This window comes from Eubalaena glacialis, chromosome 6, assembly GCF_028564815.1.
Source record: "Eubalaena glacialis isolate mEubGla1 chromosome 6, mEubGla1.1.hap2.+ XY, whole genome shotgun sequence".
Lineage (NCBI taxonomy): Eukaryota > Metazoa > Chordata > Mammalia > Artiodactyla > Balaenidae > Eubalaena > Eubalaena glacialis.
Genome location: NC_083721.1, coordinates 7,819,896 through 7,842,625, shown reverse-complemented (window position 1 = coordinate 7,842,625; position 22,730 = coordinate 7,819,896). Strand labels below are relative to the sequence as shown.

Sequence of the window (22,730 nt, the reverse complement as noted above, 5' to 3'; positions counted from 1 at the left end):
AACAGGACATCAGAACAGAAATGCCTACTGTACTTTGGGAATCTTTTTTTTTTTTTTTAATCTTATTTCTAAAGTTATATATCTAAACCTACATTAATTTTACATCTATGTACATTATTTAGAAGTTTTGTTCTACAGTACTTTTGTACATGCTGGGTTTTATTACTAACTGCAAAAGAAAATAATTACATAAGGCATATATATGTACAGTGTTTTGTCATTACCTCACCTGGGTCCTATAACTGCAATGCCCGCAGGGGGCAAGCACCTCGCCCTGTAGATGAAATATTTATTGACATGTATAAAACTGAGGGCTCGACTCTATGTCTCACTGCATGAATGAATAGGCACCAGAGACCTTCCTCATCATATCCCAGGTAAACTCTTGGATGCACTCTTTCGAGTGATCTGGTATTGTACAACACATGCAGGTAAGTAGCAGAAATCTCTAGGGCTCGGATGTGTCGTATTCAGGGAGGAGACCAGGCTTGGGTCGCAAAGGAGGGTACGTGACACCTTAACCCAATCTGACTCTGCCTTGTCAATCTGAATAACTGAGAGGGCAGGTAGATATTTTACACCTTGAAGATTTGTTTTCTGGTAATGCCAAACTTCAATATAAGGAAAGAACAAAGTAAGAGAGACAGAAAAGAAAGAGAATGAGAGACGAGGGAAGGTTGTGGGCAAAGAGGAGAAGGGGCGGCCCAGCCAGGGGACTAAACTTTGGACTCGTTCTCCAGATTCGCCACATCACCATTCCTCTCCGCCTGTTCCTCAGGGTTCTTTTCTTCCTCCTCAGTCTCCGGTTCTGCATGTTGGTTGAGTTTGCTGGAGACGGACCAGCTCAGGGGCAGCTCAGCCCTGCTGGCTAACTCGGCCAGCTCTTTGGCACTGAGAGATGGGGTGCTGGTCTCGTAGGTCTCGTGGAAGCTGTTGTAGTCAACTTCGTAGAACCCGTCCTCCAGCGTCAGGACAGGGGTGAACCGGTACCCCCAGAGGATCTCACTAGTGATGTAGGAGCTTCGAGCTTGGCACGTCATCCCTGCAGAGAGGAGAATGGAGGCTTTAGTGTGTGTGTCTGCGGGCTTTGCATTGCCCAGGGGACTCAGGGAGACAGGCCGGACTGCTGCATGTGGTGTTGAGACTGTGACCCGCATAGGCTGCTATAATAGGGAAGAACAGATCTGACTCCGTATTAAATCTGCTTCTTTTACTTTAACCTTGTATTCAATTGCTTTTGCTACAAGTTAAGAATGTTGCCTATAGCCTGAAATATACAGGATAGCCCATTCTCAAGGCTCTGACCTTTAAAGGTATAACACTTGCCCATTCATATAGAGATAAAAAGTTGCAGAACAGAGGATAACATTTGTCTTGTTGGAGGTTTACAGGGGCATCATGACCTGACCTACATGGACAGCTGCAAGAACAAAGGATTCTGACACCAAGAAGTCTGCAACAACCAACCACACCGCCTCCCTTTTTAGTATAAAAGAAGCCTGAATTCTAACTCAGGTAAGATGGTTCTTTGGGACACTAGTCTGCCATCTTCTCGGTCTGCTGGCTTTCTGAATAAAGTTGCTATTTCTTGCCTCAACGACTCGTCTCTTGATCTATTGGCCTGTCGTGAGGCGAGCAGTACGAGTTTGGACTTGGTAACAGTGCCACAACTACAAGGAGGTGTCTTTCTTGTTGTAGACATGTGCTACCATGCAGGAGGGCATGTGGTGGAGATCCCAGGCTTCCCCATGGAATCCCAGGTAGCAACGTGAAAGTTCTGGCTCACACCAGGCACTTGCAGGCACTTGCCTGCAAGGTCAGGCACGCACACAGGTGCACACTCATGTGGTTGTGTCTTGTCCACTTTTTACTCCAGGATCATCTGAGGTCATGACTCTGGTCTCACACTGCTTTTAGAGGTTTTGCCTGAGTCCTGCTGGGATTTGAGTCTTGGCTTTGGCCACAGACTTAGAATGAAATTTGACATTTTAAACTAAACTTATGCTGCCTTTCAGCTGGAGGTCACGGATTTGTGTTACCCTCCCATTACCGTGACACAGAGGCAGCTACTGTGATCCCCCAAATGAGGTTGGAAGGGATGCTGATCTGAGTTTGTACTTTCCCCAGGACCAGTGGAGATGGTTGTTCAGATCGTGTGATAATATAATATTTTAAAGTCGCCCCCCATCTCACCCGCCCTTCCTGCTTATAGACAAGAAGACTTTTTCTAATTTGCACAAAAACGCCATAGGAGCTACTGGCGGCCCAGGGGTCGGGGATTGCTTCCTTTTAAATGTGAAAAGGCAGAACAAGGGAAATCCCACCCATCTCCTTAGAAAAGGAAACCAGGCAACAGGCTTGGTGTAAAATACGGGGAATGCCATGGGTGCATTATTTTTTCTGAGGTCGAAGAATTCTCTTATGAAACTTCTCAGGAAATGGAAGTGTTCATTCAGCCATTCCTTCAGGGCTGACTTTCCATAGCTCAGTAGGCCCAGTACCAAGGGCCCACAGTGCTTTTAGGGGCCCATGAAGATATTCATCTTTATATAAAGTATATTACATATTATAATAAGGTAGATTATATACTTTATATTATATTATATAATTATATAAAAATAGAATTAGAAAAATTTTTAAATGGAATAAAGGGCCACAAAGGTAAAACCACGTAGGACTCACCATAGTCCTACTGCAGCCCTGTGTTCATTCATCCAGGGAAGCAGCCAGCCAGTCAGTCAGTATATTATTCCTTAGGACAGCCTATAAGATATATTAGGCAATTGCTTTATGCTGAATGCAGGTGTGGTAAGGAGAACAGGACACATGTAGTATTAGGCAATTGCTTTATGCTGAATGCAGGTGTGGTAAGGAGAACAGGACACATGTAGGTTTTACACAGAAGGGTTCAGATCTACGAAATATTCCCACAGCAGTGCACCTGTTCCTCGTGGCTAGAAGAAGAAAGTTGGGGACCAGGGACTGAAGTGACTGACCCACTGCAGCTGGCAGAGTCTGAGCCCACACAGCCCTCATCCACACTCTGCTCTTCCTCTGAACCTCAAAACTGAATGCTACCCTTCTTCCATGTTTCCCTGACTGACCCAACTATTTGGTCCGCCCACCCCCATGCCTCTGAAACAAGTACTGCAGGGCTACTGGGCCTTGTAAAGCAAAGAACAACAGCATCTTGCTTTTATTTCTCAACGTTTCTCTTCTGAGTTACCAACTCTTTATCTGTGTTTGGGAGTGATGGGGGAGGCAGGTGATGACAGGATTCTGTGGGCTCAGAGTCAGGCACAAACAGGAAGTCAAAAGGAAAAGGTGATAAAATACCTCTCAAACTTCTCTTCCCACCAAGGAAGCATATGTTTATTGTGACATGACTGGAAAACAGAGACAGGCAAATAAAATAAAACCCACCTAGATTTTGATTTCTGGCTATGGAAATGGCCAAATGGAACTAGAAATTAAAAATACAATTATTAAAATTAAAATCTATATGGAGGTTTAACATCCAATTGGAATTGGCTGAAGAGAGAATTAGCAACTTGGGATACAGGTATGAAGAAACGACACAGGATGCAGCCAAGAGGATGTCATTGGGACTGATGGAGAAAGGACCTCTGAAAACCCTCTCCTCCATGAAAGCAATGAGAACGCTGGCAGAAACTGACAAGGCAAACCCTTTTAGAACTCTGTAAATGAACTCCAGGAGTGTTTGCGCAAGAAAAATGGCTGAGTCGCAGTAAGAACCCTGAGCTTTGGGGAATTTTAACTTTGCCCCTGCTCAGCTTCATGCTAGCCTTAAAATCAACAGCCTGCAATCATGGTGCAAAAGAGCAGTCTAGCAACCACTGGAGGGGTCAGAACGGGATTGGAGCTCTTTCAAAGCCTCATGCTCAGAATTGCCATCATTTGAAGTTTCTAGCAGTTCCCTAGAAAATCCCATTTACAAGGCTTGCCTCTTTTTGACTTGGGACAGAGCTTGCCCAATGCACATAGCTTGTTCCCTTGGGCCGTTTGTCAAAAACAACCAGTGGTTAAACTTTGTACTCTCTCCACAGCCCAAATTCCTATGTCGTTCTAACCGCCAGTACCTCAGATTGTGACTTGTTTGAGAGAGGGTCTTTAAAGAGGTAATTAAGTTAAGATGAGGTCATTGGGAGGGGGTCCTAATCCAATACGACTGGTGTCATTATAAGAAGAGGAGATAAGTTACACAGACACGTGTAGAGGAAATACCATGTGAGGACATAGGGAGAAGATGGTCATCTCCATCTACAAGCTGAGGAGAGAGCAACCAACCCTGCCAAAACCTTGATCTTGAACTTCCAGCCTCCAGAATTACGAGACAGTAAATTCCTGTTTAAGCCGCCCAAGTCTGTGGTACTTTGTTATGGCAGCCCTAGCAAATGAATGTGCTTATTGAATTCCACAGGGATAGTAAAATCCCTTTTCACAGTACCACTTTAACAGGACTAATTTATGTAATCAAAAATGAATAAGAGAGATTTAAACAAATGCTTGTGGATGCTTTCCCAATTTTTATTCACCTTTTGGCGTCCTAATTCATTTGAAAAGAGATGAAAAGAATATTATTTGTCTAACAATATGGAAAAGTATTTCTAGTGTAAGCTGATAATTTTCATTTTCTGCAGAAAGATTCCTGTCTTACGTATTGACATTGGTCCCAGTCCATTCTTAGAAAAAATGTGATTTTTACTGATGTTGAAAAAGTAACAAAATAAAACCAACTAAGGTGCAGCCGCCAAAATTACATCGGTGTGTGACAGCAGAGCCCTTGTGATTTTCGATGTCACTTAACTCACTGAAGTGTGACCGTGACTCTGAGACCAATTTTTCACGGATTGTGTTTCAGGCTTTGAAATGAGTGTGGGCCGAGGATGCAGAATTTTCTTTGCTTAATAAAAAAGATTAAAAATGAAAAACATGAAAATATCCACAACACTAATAACAGAAAACAGGAATATTACATGCATATTTACCATGCACATAAAAGTTTAGATACTACCTATCTATGTATGTACAGAAATATAAAGTAAAAGGAGACCGCCTGGTTGTCAGAAAAAAAAAGATTCAATCAGTGTGTATGCAAGTTGTGTTTGTTTTTCATATCAGAAAGATCATTACGGTGTCCTGAGGTAGGGTTGTTTTTTTTTAAAATTAATTAATTAATTTATTTTTGGCTGCATTGGGTCTTTGTTGCTGCGCGCAGGTTTTCTCTAGTTGCGGCGAGCGGGGGTTACTCTTTGTTGTGGCGTGTGTGCTTCTCATTGCAGTGGCTTCTCTTATTGTGGAGCACGGGCTCTAGGCACGTGGGCTTTAGAAGCTGTGGCACGTGGGCTCAGTAGCTGTGGCTTGCAGGCTCTAGAGCTCAGGCTCAGTAGTTGTGGCTCACGGGCTTAGCTGCTCCACGGCATGTGGGATTTTCCCGGACCAGGGCTCGAACCCGTGTCCCCTGCACTGGCAGGTGGATTCTTAACCACTGCATCACCAAGGAAGCCACTGAGGTAGGTTTTTGAAGTGAGTGAAGTAATCTCTGGAAAAAGAGAAGCTCCTTTTGTAGAGATGAACAAAACCTGAAAAATCTGATCTCCAAGTTCAGATCACAGACTTTACTCTGAGCATGCTGGCTGTCTTGCCATTTGCATTTATATTTTTATGCCTGTATTTGTGCTATTTGCTTTATCTTGAATGCCCTTCCCCCGGTGGACTCCTGCTCATCTTTCAAGAGCTGATTTATTATCTCCTTTCTAAAGCCCTCTGGGACCGACCCCACTTGAGTTGGAACTAGGAGCCCACGGCTATCAGGACATTTCAGTGACACCCCATCACAGCCTTCTCACAGCCTTTGCAGCTCATGCTAAGTGTCTGGTTTCCTGGTTGGACTGTGGATGCCTCAAAGTTCGTTTATCTTCTTTATTTCCATATTCCTAGCATTTAGCATAGTGCTTCAACATTGGAGTTTCCCCCCAAATACCTGTTGTTAAGTGAAGGGAATGGACCTAAGGAACTATAGAGAAATGTTGACTGGAAATGTCTGACATGTATTATTAAATTAAAAGATGGCTTGTGGTCCTTACAAAAGAAAGTGGGAGATTTCTGTTTCCGCGTCATGTCAGATTACCTAGGAAGGACCCTCAGCTAAAATACAAACTAGATACTGGAAAGTTACAAACTGCCAAATTTTAATCAAAAATAAGTTCAATAACAAGTAAGGGATGGGACTTCTGGGCTTGGTGAAGATGGAGTCAGTGCAGCCTTTGTCTTCCGTTGCTTACAGTGAAGACTTCTAGACAAAACACAAAATGCAACAACCTGCAGACTCTGAAAAGTTACCACTAGTGGGAAGATTAGGGAGGGGTACCAAAAGTTGAAGAATGACTTGTTTGGGGGTAAATTTCTTGGTTTGTTTTTTTCTCTCTTTTATCATCTGGCTTTAACCTGAGAGTGGTCCCTATGCAGAACGGGGCTGTGGTGCTGCAACAAAATCTCAGAGAGAAACCCTGTCTTTCTGGCCAAAGGACCAGGACAAGGTGCCCCTCTGGGCTGGAGAATGGGGGTGGGGAGTCCTCATTAATTTTTGTCTCTCTGCACCCAGCCCTCAGTGCTGCGTAGTCCAGAGCTGGGAGAAAAATCTTTCTGGCCAGAGGACTGGGAAAAGAGGTCTCTGTGGACCAAAGAGTTTGTGGCTGCATTTTCCTCTCTTCTCACTGCCTTACTCTGAGTATGAACTCTGAGCCTGTGAAGCCGGGCAGCAGTATGGGTGGCCAACACGTGTAGAGAAATCCTGTCTTTATAGACACAGAAGAGGGGGTCTGGGAGCTGAAAAGGGTGGGGAATCTCACAGAGGACAAACCTGAAGAAGAGTATCCCCTAATTCTGTGTATGAATAGATGCAAATCATGAATAAAAAGAAACGATGAATGAAAAGAAACTACTATGTGTTTCATAACATATAATCATACTTTGAAACAACTTCAACGAAGAAACTCTAATGGGAGTTCAATAATACTTAGAACTGAATGATACTGAAATGTAAAATGTCAAGATTGTGGGATACATGGAAAGTAAGAAACATGTATAGATCTAAATGCTTATATTAGAAAAGAAGAGAGTCTGTGCAGAATATCCAACTTAAGAAATTAGTAAAAGAACAACAGGATGAATCCATGGAAAATAGGCAATAAACATCAGTGTATAAATGAATAAATTAGAAAACATAATATTGAGTGAAAAAGCAAGTTGTATAGAATATATAAAATGATACCATTTTTATAAAGCTAAAAGTAAGCATAAGTAATATATCATTTAGGGGCACATACAAAATTATTTTTTTTAAGAAATTAAGGGAATGATAAAAATAAGTAGTTACGTTAAGGGGGAGAAGGAATACAGAAGTAGATATAGCAGTAATGTTCTAGCTCTTAAATCAAACAGTCAAATTGGAAGTGTTTTCTTATACCTTGTAACGTAATACGTGACATGCATTATTTTGTACTTAGCAAGTGCTATATTTTAAAAGATTGCTAATTCCATTTGTTGTTGCAGTATTAGCCTGCTTATCTTTTGTGCAAAGGCTCCTCTTGTTCTGTGTTTTCAGAACTGTTTTTTTTCTTTTTTCTTTTTTTTTTATTGAAGTATAGTTATTTACAATGTTTCAGGTGTACAGCAAAGTGATTCAGTTATACATATATATATATATATATATATTCTTTTTCAGATTCTTTTCCATTATGGTTTGTTATAAGATATTGAATATAGTTCCCTGTGCTATGCAGTAGGTCCTTGTTGTTTATACGAACTTCTTCTTTTTATGTAAAGAATTGGAAACAATAAAAAGAATTGGGACATAATCTAATCTATGTAATTCTGCTTTGTACTATTATTTAAATGTTTCCAAACATCTGTTGGCTCAAAATAGCTATAATGTGTTTTCTTAAAGTTACCCTGTGATCAGAACTGCTAACCACTCATTTATTTGGGTCATATTTATTAAATGGACTCCATGTGCTAGGTACGGATTTCCCAGCCTCAGGGAACTTACTGTCCGTCTTTTCATTCCTGTAGAAGCTCAGAATCAGGAATTCTGACTGGGACTTCCAGAAATGAGGACCCTTGCCTGCGTCCCTTAATGACCAAGGCTTCACGATAACTGACATCCAACTGGGTACCTGGGGTCTTCGGAATGTATGGTGGGGGCAGGGGAAGGAGGGAGGCTCAGTGCATCTGGGGCGTAAACTCCATCCATGGTCTCCTTGGCTCCGTGATCCAGCTAGTGGGGTTAAACAGAAATACATGATTGTGTTTCTCACCCGTCAACTAGTTTTTCGTGCATTTTTACTTCCTTGACAGTGAGTCAGAAATTGGGTCTCTGTAGAGTAGGATGCTGTCTACTTAGTCTCCTTGACTGCTTTCTGTGCAAATAACCACAGGATATTCCACAACTGAGAGTCAGCTTAGAGGTGGGCAAGATGAAATCGGGGAGGAGGACGTGGCATGTAAGACCTGTGCTATGAATGATGGTCCCCGTTTCGTCTCATTCCTCATTATCATGTCATTGTCATCTTCATGGAATGTTCCCAAGTAGTCACTGTGAGCTGGGGCTTCCCTAAGCCCTTTACCTTGTCTATTTCATTTAATCCTTATAACAACCCCATGAGCTGGTGCTATTATTCTATCCCTGTTCTACAGATGAGGAAACTGAGGTGTGGAGACCACTCATGTCACATCCCTGGGGAATCTGGCCTCACAATCTCGAAAGAAACAGGTGGACACTGACATTGCAAGACAGCATTGAGGCCAGTGGGGTTAGAGGAGGAACGGCCTGTTGGTGTGTTCGTGGGTCAGGCATGCCTTTGACTTTGTGCTTGAGGAGCCTGCTTGATTTCCATAGCAGCGTTGTCTGGTCTAAGTTATTTCCCCAAAGCCCAGAGGCGCGCGCACACGCGTGTGTGTGTCTTAAAAAAAATTATTGCACTTCATAATTTCTCCACTGAGAGCTTCTCTGGTTAATCTTCCAAGAGTTTAACTCACTTGGAAGTGAATAGAAACAGCCCATCTTTTTGGTGGTGTTTCATTCCTTGAGTAAGACTACGTTAGAATAAGGAGTGGTGAAGGAGGGACTGCTTGTCACTGGTGGTGAACAAAAAGCCCAGGAAGCCGGGAAACCAGACTGAGGCCCAGTTGAGGGATCTAACAGGCACTGAGCAAACACGGGTCAGACCCTGCAAGATGGAGATTTAACAGGCAAAGCCTTATTTTTAGATTCGCGGTGACAAATGATGACTGGAGATGTTTTGTGCAGAATACCAATATGATGAAAGCCATCCTCAAGAGAGAGCCCTCTGGATAAAGCTGGAGGTATGCACTCAGTAGACAGAAAATGCATCAAAATTGCCTGGAGAATGTGATTCCAATAAAATAAGATGGAATAAACCACCCTCACCACTTTGGAATTCTGTAAAATTAATCTATATTGCCAATAGTCAGAAACAAAGAATTGACTGCAGGCGTTTTGTCTTTTTACTTCAAATACCAGGCTACATGATGTAATGTTTTCCTTTACTCTTTGTTCTCATTCTCAATAAAAACTGCACTGAATTAGTGCAGTAATAAAGTGTTCTGCACTAATGTTTATAAGTCTTTGTGAGGGAGAAAGATCTTGGTGATTTACCAAGCCCAGTGTCAAAAAGAAGCAGTATAGAGTAATCTCTGCCATGATGTAATAGTGATTTTAATTCATTAGGCACAGCCAACTGCTGATCATTTAAACAACAACAAGCCCTGTCTTATGCTCAGGTTAAGAATACCTTCAATAAACAGTTGTACTTCTTCTGTTACTGAAATTTTGGATGGCCAGTGAGGTTCACCTCTAGCTACACAAAAAAAATATTGAAAAGTGTATTTTTTAAAATGTTTAAAAAAAGGCATTCTACATGTGTACTCCCAATTGTACTCTCACCAAAGTAACTGATAAATTCATAAATCAAGTATTGAATTAAGTAATAAACATTATTTATTAAGTGTTTATTGTATGCCTGGCACCAAATACTTTATGTGCATCAACCAACTAACATCTTACAACAGCATTCATAGGTAGATGATGCTACAATATCTATTTTACACATAAGCAAACTAAGACAAAGAGAGGTTAAGTAAATTTTCTGGGTCACACAGCTTTATGGACTGAATTGTGTGCCTCCAAAATTCCTATATTGAACCCTAACCCCCTCATGTGACCGTATTTGGAAATAGGAACTTTAGGGAGGGAATTAAGGTTAAACAAAGTCACCTAATCCAGTAGGACCATTGTCCTTGTAGAGGAAGAGTTACCAGAGAGCTTTCTCTCTTTCCACGTGCCACGTGAGGACACAGCCAGAAGGTGGCTGTCTACAAGCCAAGAAGAGAGGCCCTACCGGAAACCAGCGCTGATGGTGCCTTGCTTTTGGACTTCTAGCCTCCAGAATGGTGAGAAAATAATTTCTGTTGGTTAAGCCACCCAGTCTGCGGTATTTTGCTATGACAGCCCTAGCAGACTAATACCAGTAACAGTGGAACTAGGGTTCTAATTTAGGGAGCCTGTCTCTAGAGCCTATGTCCTCAACTGCCACACTATTATATCTATTTTTGAAAACAGGGGTCATGTGTTCATTGTGACCTTTATAACTCCTATAAGTGCCTTATACTTATATTTACAAAATAAAATGGAGAGTAGATGAATCATCCTGGCCCAAGGGATGTTGCCAATGGGTGTTGTAACTTGACTGCCAAATAATACCTGCTCACCATTTGTCTTTCCCATCATATCTACCATTTTTCCCCCACCAGCTCTCCTAAGCCTGTCAATTCTTACCTTGTCTTCCATACAAATGTACTTATTCTCTACTCAATCTGGAGCAGTGGCTACCAGCTTCAGAATGTTGCTTGGAGACACTAAACAACCTTGATTCTTTTTGAAAGAAATCATGAGGTAGCCTCAAATCAAATCATAAACTGCAGGATTCTTCTTCAACCTCTCCCATTCTATATTTGTTTCTCTCTTCTGCAACAGTTCCAGGTTCCCAAAAATCTATACATTTATCATTGGCTCTATCCCACGAGCACACAAAGCAGCTTTGGAATTATCACACCTATAAGTCTACTGAAGAATTGTTTGTACAAGACTCAGACCTCACAGCAGAGGACCAGATATGCTTCCAGTTGAAACAGGAAAGCCCCTGTGACTTTACAAGAAAGCCCCAGTATGTACCAGTAAATAGTGAACCAAAGACTGCCAAATGCACTTGAAAGCCAATTAGAACGCTTCCCTGCTTCCAAAAATTCTCTAATAGAACACTCACCAATCAAAGACTATCTTAACACTTCCTCCTTTCACTCTGTAAGTCCTGTGAGTTGCTACTGAAGGAAAGAGATGGTAGCAAACTATCTCGTATGATCTGAATAAACAACCTTTTGTTAATAGTACAGGTGCTCTGTGTACTTTTGAAACCATCATCCACAAACCTATGAGGTAAAATTAAAAATTGAAATTCTTTTTAATCTTAGACTATTCCCACTGAGGTAGTACAATCCAAGCACTGAGTTCCAAAGTTATTGGATTCATCCTTTTTCCTATGTGGCTTGTTATCTGTTTTATATCTAGTTAGGTTCATTTGTTTCTAATTGTATTTCCTTTTAGGATTTGCTTTTGTCGTCCTTTTTTTTTTTTTAAAGAAATTTTAAACCACTTAAATAGTTCAAAAATTAAGTCAGCATAAAAAGATATATTCAGAAAAGTCTCATTCCCACCTCTTCTTCTATCCCGTTTCTGCCTACCTCCTATATGTGGCCATTTTCATTTGTTTCTGCTTTACCCTGTGTTTCCTTTTGTAAAATAAGCAAACTTAGATGCACACACATTCTTGCTTCTCATTTTGACCCTACAGAGGGAATATATTTCAGGACAGGAAGCTGTATGATGATTTCCTTCTGCTAAACCAACTTGAAATCTCTGGACGTGCTCATTTCCTTTTATCATAGAACATAGGCTTCTCAACGATACAGTGGAGCTGAACAGTGGGAGCTGGAAGCAGACAGGCCCAGGTTTGAATCTGGGCTGCCCAGAGCCGCAGTGTGGCCTGGATAGGCTACTTAGCTTCTCTTATTCCTCATCTGTCATAGCTGGGAAAATAATGACCAGAGTAGAGAAACGATGACGGCATCTACAAGAAATTTCACATGTGAAAGCCTTGACGTAGGGCTCTGTTTGAGGACATCACTGGCAATTCTCTTAGTGCCATTCCTTCCCTTGGTCAAGCATAAAAGCTGACCTTTCTTGTAGAATTAGCAGCATTGATCAATAGCATTTTTTCCCTTACATCAAGTGTTTGGTTGCTTGTTGATTTTTTTCAAAAGGAATAAAAACCATTCAGAGAAAGATCTGGAGACATCATGTTCATCTTCCTGTTGATGTCAGGGTTTACTTTATGCCTTACCATTCTTTGGACATTTCAGAATACCCTTTGATACCTGATATTTGAAGAGTCACTCGTCTCTTCATTGTCCCCCATTATTCTGCATTTTCCAGGCAGTGGTTCTTAACTTTTTTTGGTCAAGGACCCTTTTGGGAATCTTATGAAATTCATGGATCCTCTCTTCTTAAAACATGCAAACATACAACAGTTTGCAAAGGCTCAAGGGCTCAGGAACTCGCTAAAATTTGTGGGATCCTAGGTTCAAACAAAACAAAGAGAAGCAAAAACAAAAGAACAAAACAATTCTGCTTTAGGAGAAGGTGTGTGCGTGCATGTGAGGAGGAAGAGGTTTAAGGGAAAATAGAGAAGAGAGGGTTTAGTTAAACTGCAACTGGGTTATAGGCAGGTCATGTGCTTTCTCAGTGGCCAGTGCTCACTCTACCAGAATCTTCCTCACCAAATTGCAATTGTCAATATTTGTTCCTACATTTTCAAGTCTGGGGATGGGGGTTCCTGTGGGCAGGAGCTCTGTCTTGGCCACTACTTTATCTCTGTCCCCTGCTACAGTGTTTGGCAACAGTGTTTGATAATATGCCCAGTAAGTATTTGTTAATGGCTAAATGAATAAAAGGGCCCAGGTGATAATAATTCGTTTATTCATTCATCATATAATATTTACTGAGGATCTACTATGTGTCTGGCATTTTGACGAATTCTGGGCGTCAAAAGATGACATGGTCCCTGGGTTCATCGGATTTATAGTCTTCTAAGAATGGAATAAACATCTAAATGAATGTAAAATTATAACTGTAATAAATGCAATGAAGAAAAACTGTAATAAATGCAACCAACTTGGGTTGGTGTGGGAATTAGTGAAAGTGTCCCTGAGGATGTGGCATTTGGGTTAAGACTTTAAGGAGGAGCAAAGGAATGAGTGAGGTAGGGATAAGTGGACTATATCAAGGGAGCATTTCTGGCAGAAGGAGGCTCTGTTGGAGGAGGGTCCCTGAGGTGTCCAAGAAACTGAAAGACTAGTGTGTTTGGGGTATGGGTGAGGGGAACTAAATAAAATATTGCTCTGGCTACAGAGGGAAAAATGACTTGGAGGAGGGCAAAGTGTGTGTGGGGAGAAGAGTGAGGAAGCTACTTCAATAGTACAAAGAAGAAATTATGGTTATCAGAAGCAGAAGAGAACCAGTGGAGATGGGGAGACTAAAACGGACTGAAGATGTATTTAGGAGGCCAAATGGATAGACCTCTGTAATGAATTATTCATGGGGGTGAGTTAGAAGGAAGAGCCAAGAATGATGCCCAGATTTCTGGCTCAGGCAATGGGATGGATGGTGGTGCCATTGGGAATCTTGAGTGCAGGAAAATTACATGTTTGGTCTTGAGAATGTTAATTTTATTGTGACTTTGAGATATGCAAGAATATTGAATAGGTCCTTGGGATAACCAAGTCTCAAATCCACAGAAGAGGTCTGGATTAGGTATATACTTGGGATGTCAGTGGCATGTGGATGGAATTGAAGCCTGGGGGCAGATGAAATTGCCAAGGGAAGGGTATGTGATGAGAAAAACTGAGGATGAGACTATTGTGAAAATTTAAGATTTGAAGGTGGAGGAGGATTAGCTTGCCCAGCATGTTGAGGGAGAGAGGGTGGCTAGAGAGATAGGAAGAAAGGCAGAAGAGTGGAGGGTGGCACAAGCCACGGGAGAGGAGTGTTCAAGAAAGGCAGGTGGTTAACAGTGCCAAGAACCAATGAGAGAAAATTGCCCCAAACTGAAAAGTATACATTGGATTTCAGACATGGTGGTCATTATCAACTTAGTGAGAGCTGATGGGTAAAGGAGTCAGTGAAGTGGTTTGAGAAGTGGGTTTGGGGTGAGGAAATGGGGTGAGTGAATTTAGGAAAGTTTTTCAAGAACCTGACTATGAAGATGAGGAGAGAAGGCAATAGTTAGCAAGGGACATGGGATTGAGTGAGTTTTTAAAGATGTGGGACACCTGCCCACGTTCAAATACTGATGGGAGAGGCTCTGGTTGAGTGGGCAGGGCTCCATCTAATGTAGGAGAAGATGTAATCAGTAGCCTATGGTTCTGGAGAGACTGGTAAAGCTAGGAAATCAAGGTGGCAGAAGGAGGCTCTGTCCTTACAGACCATGGGTGTTGGTCCAGGTAGATTTGTGATATGTGGCAGAGTTGAGTGAATTTCTGTCTGAAAGTGCCTATTTTCTTTGTGAAGTAGGAGGTGGGTGGGGGAAGATTTGAAGTTTTCTGTGGAGAGTGGGAGAGTGGATTGATCAGAGAAACAAAGAAGGATTAAGACAGGAGGATAATCATGAACTTGCAATGAATACTTATTGCTTATATTCCTTCTTCCTAAAGGTACTCAGAGTTTTATTAGGTGCACCTCCTCCACTATAGCCCATGAACTTTGGGGTCACACTTGACTTAAGCTTGTTGATACATTTCATTTTCTTGGCCACGGTCATTGGTTCCAGAAGGCATATGATGTTCCTTCAGTGGTTCGTTCAGGATGAATTTCAAACCATTGCATAAAGTGATGGGCAGAAGTGAGCTCTCCTCATGATTGTGAACCAGGGCACACATAGCCCTGCTGGCTGCTGGTGGCCATATTGGGGCTGTGAAAGCAGAGAGATAGGAAAAGATGACTGGGAGCAGACACCTTATCTGTCCATGGACTTTGCACTTGTGAGAGGCAACAAACCCCCTAAGTGTTCTAGCCTGGTTGTCAACAGCATCCTAAAACAATCTGTCTGACCCTGGCACCAGTTTGCCCTGATGTGTGTTACCTTCTCTAGCCAGACTGCTGGGGTTAACACATGGGTCCATTGATCTGCCAACTAGACCAAAACCAAATGAAGACTAATGTATTCATTTGTTCAATAAGAATTTATTGAATACCTTCAAAGTGCCATATATATTCTGTGCTTGGTGATGGGGATTCAGTGATGACCTTGACCTCAGAGAGCTGACCATCCAGTGGAGGGCTGCAATAGGGCCAATGACCCAGCACCACTGATGATAAATTCTCATCAAATTTCAGTAAATGAATGAATGAGTGAATGAGTTTCTCATTACCACTACGACAGTTCAGGGTGATTGGCCATATTCTCCTGAATGGCATATCGCCTTAAAAGTTCCCCCAAACTTCAATTCCCCTTCAAAGCTGTTCTTGATGTTCATTTCAATCTACTTTTTCTCATCAAAAAATACTAATTTTAGGGGCTTCCCTGGTGGCGCAGTGGTTGAGAGTCTGCCTGCTAATGCAGGGGACACGGGTTCGAGCCCTGGTCTGGGAAGATCCCACATGCCGCGGAGCAACTGGGCCTGTGAGCCACAACTACTGAGCCTGCGCGTCTGGAGCCTGTGCTCCGCAACAAGAGAGGCCGCGATAGTGAGAGGCCCACGCACCGCGATGAAGAGTGGCCCCCGCTTGCCGCAACTAGAGAAAGCCCTCGCACAGAAACGAAGACCCAACACAGCCAAAAATAAATAAATTAATTAATTAAAAAAAAAAATACTAATTTTAAGGGGGTGGCCAAGGAGATGGTGAGAATTTTCTCTGGGTCTAGACCTACATAGATATGCTATCAAATGTGCTAAGCAATAAACCGGTCCTGATGCTGACGTCCAAAGCACACACACTTACACACACCCACTCACTCTGGGGCCCGCCCCACGCTGCTGCCAGAGTCTACCCTGTCAGTGCTTGTCCCACGCTGGCCACCAGCCTTTCAGTTTTCACTGTGCTCTCTGTTGGTCAAGGAAACATCACTTTAGAGCCGATTCCTGCAGTGGGGATTTTCCTGGAGGGACCAATGAACATGCAGAGGGAAAATCTTTTGGAACGTTCATGAATGCAGTTTTGTTCCTGATGATCCCAGGTTATTCCTGGCTGCCCTGTGTCTTCCCATTCATGGCGTGAATGCTTTTCACGGCTTCGTGGGGTGGGTGGAGAGGGGCCAGCTCTCAGCTTTGACACACTATAAATTACACTTTGAGTCCAAAGTTGCGCCAGTGGCCTGGACAGCAGGGCTTTCATTGACAAGAGCAAAACTTTGTGGAGAGAAAATAAAAAGGACTTGGGAGTTCCAGAAGCCACAGCTATGAGAATTGAAGTCTTCCTGTGCCATTCAGGAAAGTGAGACCAGCTGGGGAGAGGGGGGACCGGGTGGAGGTGTTGGGGATGTGACTAGGGTTTGCACACTGCCCGGGTGTCCAGGAAATGGCTCAGGACCCCCTGCCTTGGGCCTGACTTAGGCGTGGGAAGAGGCCAAGACAAAAGGCCCTAAAGAGTTTGAAGTGGAATCGGAGATCGTCAGGACTCAGTGCCTTTTCCGTGGCCCTGGAAGATTTCAGACCTCATGGAGCAGCCTAGGGTCGGCCCAGCTTCTGAGAGGCTGGCTGCCAGCACCGACAGGGGAGTGTCTGGTAGCGGCGTGGGCGGGCCCCAGAGTGAGTGTGTGTGTGTGTGTGTGTGTGTGTGCATGTGAGTGCACTGTGCATGTTTGTGTGTATGTGGGTGCGTTTTGCCCTTGTGCAAGCTCCCCTCGTGTGCGTGCAAGTAACGTGTGTTCCAGAGCGTCTACGCGGGAGTGTGTGTACCGAGAGGGTGGAGTCACTGGCAGGCCCAGTGGGGAGAGGCGCCCAGCAACTTCTACCCAGGAGCCTCGGCACCTGGATCTGACACAGGGACACCATGGGATACCCTCGAAGACCTTGGGGGGAGCAGCAAGGAGACAGGATGTACTTAAGCCACACCCCTCCATCCCTCGTGCCAAAATGATGTATAACCCACCCCAATTCAGAGCGCTCCTAGGGTGGTGGAGGGGGACGTCTTGAACGACAGTTTATATCTGAGTTAACCCCATTTAAAGTTGCAAGTGAGGGAATTCCCTGGCGGTCCAGTGGTTAGGACACTGTGCTTTCACTGCCGAGGGCTCAGGTTCGATCCCTGGTCGGGGAACTAAGATCCCACAAGCCACAAGGTGTGGCCAAAAAAAAAAAGAATTTGCAAAAAAAAAAAAAAAGTTGGAAGTGATTGTTACCTTTTAATTGCCAAATTTAAGGTTTATTTTTTCTAGGAGGAAACAAAAAGGGAGCTTAAGAGAAGAGTTAATTTCAGTCACAGAGAAAGTCAGTTCTATCTCTACTTATCTGAGTGTTGTCTATAAAATTATAAACTCCCCTTGAACATGTTTTTAAAAGTTGGCTTAAAATTTTTAGAACTCCTTCTCAAATAAGACATAAAATGACATTTATAACTAAAATGCCTTTGTCTTGGAGGGAAAAAGCAGAGTCTGTGAGCCTGAGGACGCCCTCTGATGAGTTTACAAAACTTGGGAAAACTTATGTGATCCTATTACTCTTTGTAGAGTTCAACATAAACATCCTATTTCAACTGACTTTAAGATTCTAGTAAAACCAGTTTTGAGTTTGATAATTAGAACAATATAGACATTTGGGCATGGGGCTCAGTTTTTTCTAAAGACTTAGGATCTTTCTGATGGGTAAAGATGTACAGATGGACCATTTCTATGGACCCGTGGGCTCCTGTCCAGTACATTGATTCATCAGTGTTAAAAGCATGTACTGTGGTTTTGAGAAGACTAAAACTTACATGAACTACTGCCTACATTGTTTGTGTGGCAATTGAGAGTTAAAAATGTTGAGGGAAACTCTAGATGATGACCTCATCCCACCTATCTAGCTTTTTATAAAACCTCAAACTCAGGTGAAACTGCGGGCAGGCAACAGATGGGTGATCATGTCCTGCAAAAAATCAGTTATATGATTGTGGAGCTCCTACTATGTGCAAGCTCATTGGATTGGCTCTGTAGCAGACCAGGCCGGTCCTCTTGGCCATCAGGGCCCTCTTCTGTGGCTTCGGGGTCCTCTGTCTACACTCTCTCCCTGGATGATCTCATTCACTCATGTGATTTCATGTGCTGCTGGCTTTCAAACCTCCAGCCTGACCCTCATGCCTGATCTCCAGACCCGGACATTCACCTGCCCACTGGGCATCTCCCCTCCAGTGTCTCATTAAATGCTCCTGATGGAACACGTGCAGCCACTTTCCCTCCAAGCCTGCCCCTCACCCCAGGTTTCTGATTCCAGGTACCATTACCACCAGCCGGACAGAATTCTCTCCTCCCCCGAGCATCCACTCCCTGAACACATCTGGTTGATTCTGCCTCTGAAATATTGCTGGGATCTCTGCTTCTCCCTCCCCTCATGGTCACCACCGTGACCCGTATCATCTCCAGCAGCAACTCCTGCCTTCAGCCTTTCTGCTCTCCTCTCTTTTCTCTTCCTGCCACCAGCGTGACCTTGGAACAAAGCAGATCTGATTCTATCTGTGTCTGGCTTAGAGCCTTTCAGTGACTCCCTATCGCTCCTCGAATAAAACCCCAAATCCTTACAGCTTTCTCTCCGGGTCTCTGCTCTCACTACCCGAAGTCCATCCTCCTCTCACCTGGCTGGCTTGAGACCTTCCTCGGGGGCCATATTGCCTTCTCCAGGGGGTCTTTCCTGATCCCTGCACTGAGTTAGGCCTCCCTGTCACTCTCACCCATCACACCCGCCTGTTCCCTTCGAGACTGTCACTGCAATTCTTGATAAAATGCCTGTATTCCCTGATAGAACATAAATGCTGTGACAGCAGGGACTGTTCCTGCTTTATGTTTCTGGAACCGTGCCCAGAGTGGGACACGGTAAGTGCCCAATAAAGACCTGGGGAACTAAAGAAATGAGAGGAAATGACAAAGCATAACCAGCATTTCTTTCACTGAAAACCCTTACAATGGCACAAATCCAGTTGGAGAGGGAAAGCCTTCACCTGGGAAAAAGATAATGGGTAGTTAGAGGCTGCATGTGATCAAACCTAAATGAGCAGCCCAGGGAGTGTTTCCAAGTTTAAAGGCTGAGGGATTCTCTCTGGGTTGGGGCCGGCTGGGAAGGCTCTGGACCAGGATGCCTTTAGCTGGGCCCTGAAGACCGGGCAGGACGGGGCTTCAGGTTAGCAGAACCCATGTGCCTTGAAGTTTCCATCTGTCACTTGCAAACAAGCTCTGGGCTAAGGTGCTACCATTGAGAACTAGACACTTCAACAAAGGCTCAATTTGGCATCTTGTGGATACCGTTGGCATCCCAGTGGGTGACCTAGGTCTCTAGACCACCCCTTGCCACAAATTTGCACCTGGGCAGTTGTGTAGAAAGCTGAAAGTGAAGAGAAGGGTCTCGGCAAAGGTGACACAGTTACTAGAGAAAAAGAACATCAACTGATTTGCATTTGATTTGGCCAAGAATACGAAGCCAGTTACACCTATCAAAACAACTTTTCGTTCTCCAACCTGAGGTTTGTCTCTGCCTGTAAGAGGCATGTGTACAGCCCTCGAATTTTTTTAGGGATGATTTACGTGTGGGAAGGGAACAGAATGGGGGGACCCCTCCTCCTGATTTTCCTTTAGGTCTATGAATCTGTCCTATCTCTCAGAAGTGTACAAAAACTGGAGACCCTTCACTGAAAATTAAGTATAGCTTAAGCCTGGCCTAGACATAGTTCACTTTTATTGCCTTTTCATAAATTTTACACCTTGGGAGCCACGTTTGATCACTTTGCAGAGATACGGTTTCTGTGTCTCAGAGGACCCATTTGTACTCTGCCTTGTTAATAGCCTGTCAGAAGGAAATGGCTTGAGAAAGACAAATACTGTATGATCTCACTTATATTTGGAAAAAAAAAAAAAAAGCCTTCAAACTCAGAGAAAAAGAGATCAGATTTGTGGTTACCAGAGGTGGGGGGGTGGGGAAGGGGAATTGGAGGAAAGTGGTCCAAAGGTACAAACTTCCAGTTATAAGAGAAATAAGTCCTAGGGATGTAATGTACAACATGATGACCATAGTTAATACCACTGTATGGTATATTTCAAACTTGTTAAGCGAATAGATCCTGAGAGCTCATCACAAAGAAAAAACATTTTCATTTCTTTTTTTTGGTATCTGTATGAGATGACGGATACTAATAGTGATATTAGTGCTAGTCATAGTGTATTGTGATAGTCATTTCACAATACATGTAAGTCAAATCATTAGGCTGTACACCTTAAATTTACACAGTGCTGTGTGTCAATTGTATCTCAATAAAATTGAAGAAAAAAAGGAAATGCTTTGAGCATCTTTTAAATTCTTAAAGTTAAGGGCATACCTGCAAAACCATAGCCAAACTTCCTGCCCTCCCTCCTTTCCTCAAAATCATTTTCTGGAAGATTCAAAGGTGCCCTTCCCCTAGGGGGAGGGAAAGTGATGGGCAAGGGAAGAAGCAGCAAGTGTGGGAAACACTGACTGCAAGAAAGCCAGTGTTTTTCTTTTGAAAAAATGAACAAACAAACAAACAAACAAAAACAATAAAACCAGACCCTAAAGGATTTTTTAACCACAAGCAACAGATTTTTAAAAACAAAGAAAACCTTTACAGACTGACTTACAAATCTAGTGACATTCTTGTGATCTGTTGGAATTTCCTTGTTCTTCAACTAATGGTGAGCAGTTAGCGAACTTGGGGTCACTCCTACTTACGATTCTATTCTGCTCCCTTTCTTCAAATTTGGATTCTTTCCTGACATGTGGAAAATTGGGTTTGGCTTGTAGCATGTGAGACAAGCCTTTTGAATGAGCACATCCTCGTAAACATGCGTCATACTGTTTGAAAGGAGGCATCATCCCGTTAGCCTGCTTAAGCTAAATTCTGTGTTGAAGCCTTGATTTCAAGTACATATATCAACTAATCTCTACATTCCTCATTCCAAACCATTTATGGTGAAAAATGTAACCCAGGAGGGTATGATGTTTCAAATACAGGGTTTTGATGTTAAATGAGAATCAAACATTTCTAAGGAACGAATGGAAACTTGGTGTGGCGTGATAAACCCTCACCACGCTTCATCCTTTGGCTCTGAATCGCCGCCAGGTGTCTGGGTTCTGGCCCGCCTGAGCTCCGGGCAGTGACAGGACCATCCCTTTGGTTTCTATTCTCACTTCTTGCTTGTTATTATCCTGGCATGATACCATGTTCTGGGAGCCTCAGCATTTACTTGGCTCTGCCTTTTAAGGCAAGAAGGGTCCGTATAACGACACTGTGTTCCTCCTCGGGCTAATCTCTGCCATCTCATCTCACTGTTCCTCCCGGAGGGATGCTGCGATGTTCCAGACGGTGTGCCGGAGATGCTGAGCAGAGTTGCCCAGAGACAGGAACAGCAGGTGCCTGGATTCTAGGTCATGGTGTATCTGCAATCAGCTCAGACTCTTTGTGACAGTGGCACTTGTGCAGCGTGGCGTAGATTGTGTGCGCGGGTCAGATTGAAGGCAGGGGGGATCCCCTCCTCTGTCCCAGTGGGAGGAAGACAAATCCTATGTCAGATGGAATAATACACGAGTATCTAGCACGGTGCCGAGCCCTTAACGTGTTGCTAGTCAATGGCACGATCTATTAAGCGTAGGCTGTTATGTTATGCTTATTGTATCCTCGATGCACTGGTGATTCTTTTTAGCTCATTTCCTTGCACCCCATGATTTTTGGGGTCTTTCTAAGAGCGTTTTATTAAGTGTAAAGACCTGGCCGAGGGGCGTGTATGTTTTTGGGGTCAGGGTGGGCTGGGAGAGCAGTATTTTGTGGCTGTTTCGCGGCTTGGTTCTGAGTTAATGTACTAAGCATGTCTTTTATTTTCTGTGTTCTGATGCTTTGACACCTGGGGCCTTGCTGACCCTGGAAGGACTGTCCCTCCCAGGGTTAGCCAACCTCTGCACATACTGACTGATAGTAAACAGCTTGCCTGTGAGAGAAATTTTTAAGTACAAACTGACCGATCCAGAGTCCACACCCCCAGCCATCTCCTCTATGAGGTTTTCACACTCCTGGGCCACTGTTCACCTGCCCCAATCACCGCAGGGCCAGGTGTCAGACAACCAGGGACAGCTCCTAGCTCGGGGTCCGCTAAAATCATCCAAACCGGCCCATTCACTCTTGCACCTCCCACCTGCGAAAATGGCTAAAGGAAACCTCATTTACAATGGAGTCGGGAAGCCCTGAAACGTACAGAGCTGGGCAGGAAGAAAGGTTTCCTCTGACCCTACAACACAAGCTGCCCACCGTCTGCAACTAATGACAAACCCCACGGCCCGCCCCGATTCCCTGCTTTCAAGCCGCCTCCTCTGTTCTCTGGACT

At 43.5% G+C, this 22,730-nt stretch overlaps 1 protein-coding gene across 1 annotated transcript in view; it reads right to left on the bottom strand.

Annotated features, from left to right (window-relative positions):
- Window positions 1-716: 716 nt before the first annotated feature.
- Window positions 717-22,730, bottom strand: part of KCNJ6 (potassium inwardly rectifying channel subfamily J member 6) — a 93,586-nt gene continuing 71,572 nt past the window's right edge. Inside the window, exon 3 of the mRNA XM_061192688.1 lies at window positions 717-1,042. Coding sequence (XP_061048671.1) covers window positions 717-1,042 — 326 coding nt within the window. The remainder of the gene's footprint in view (window positions 1,043-22,730) is intronic.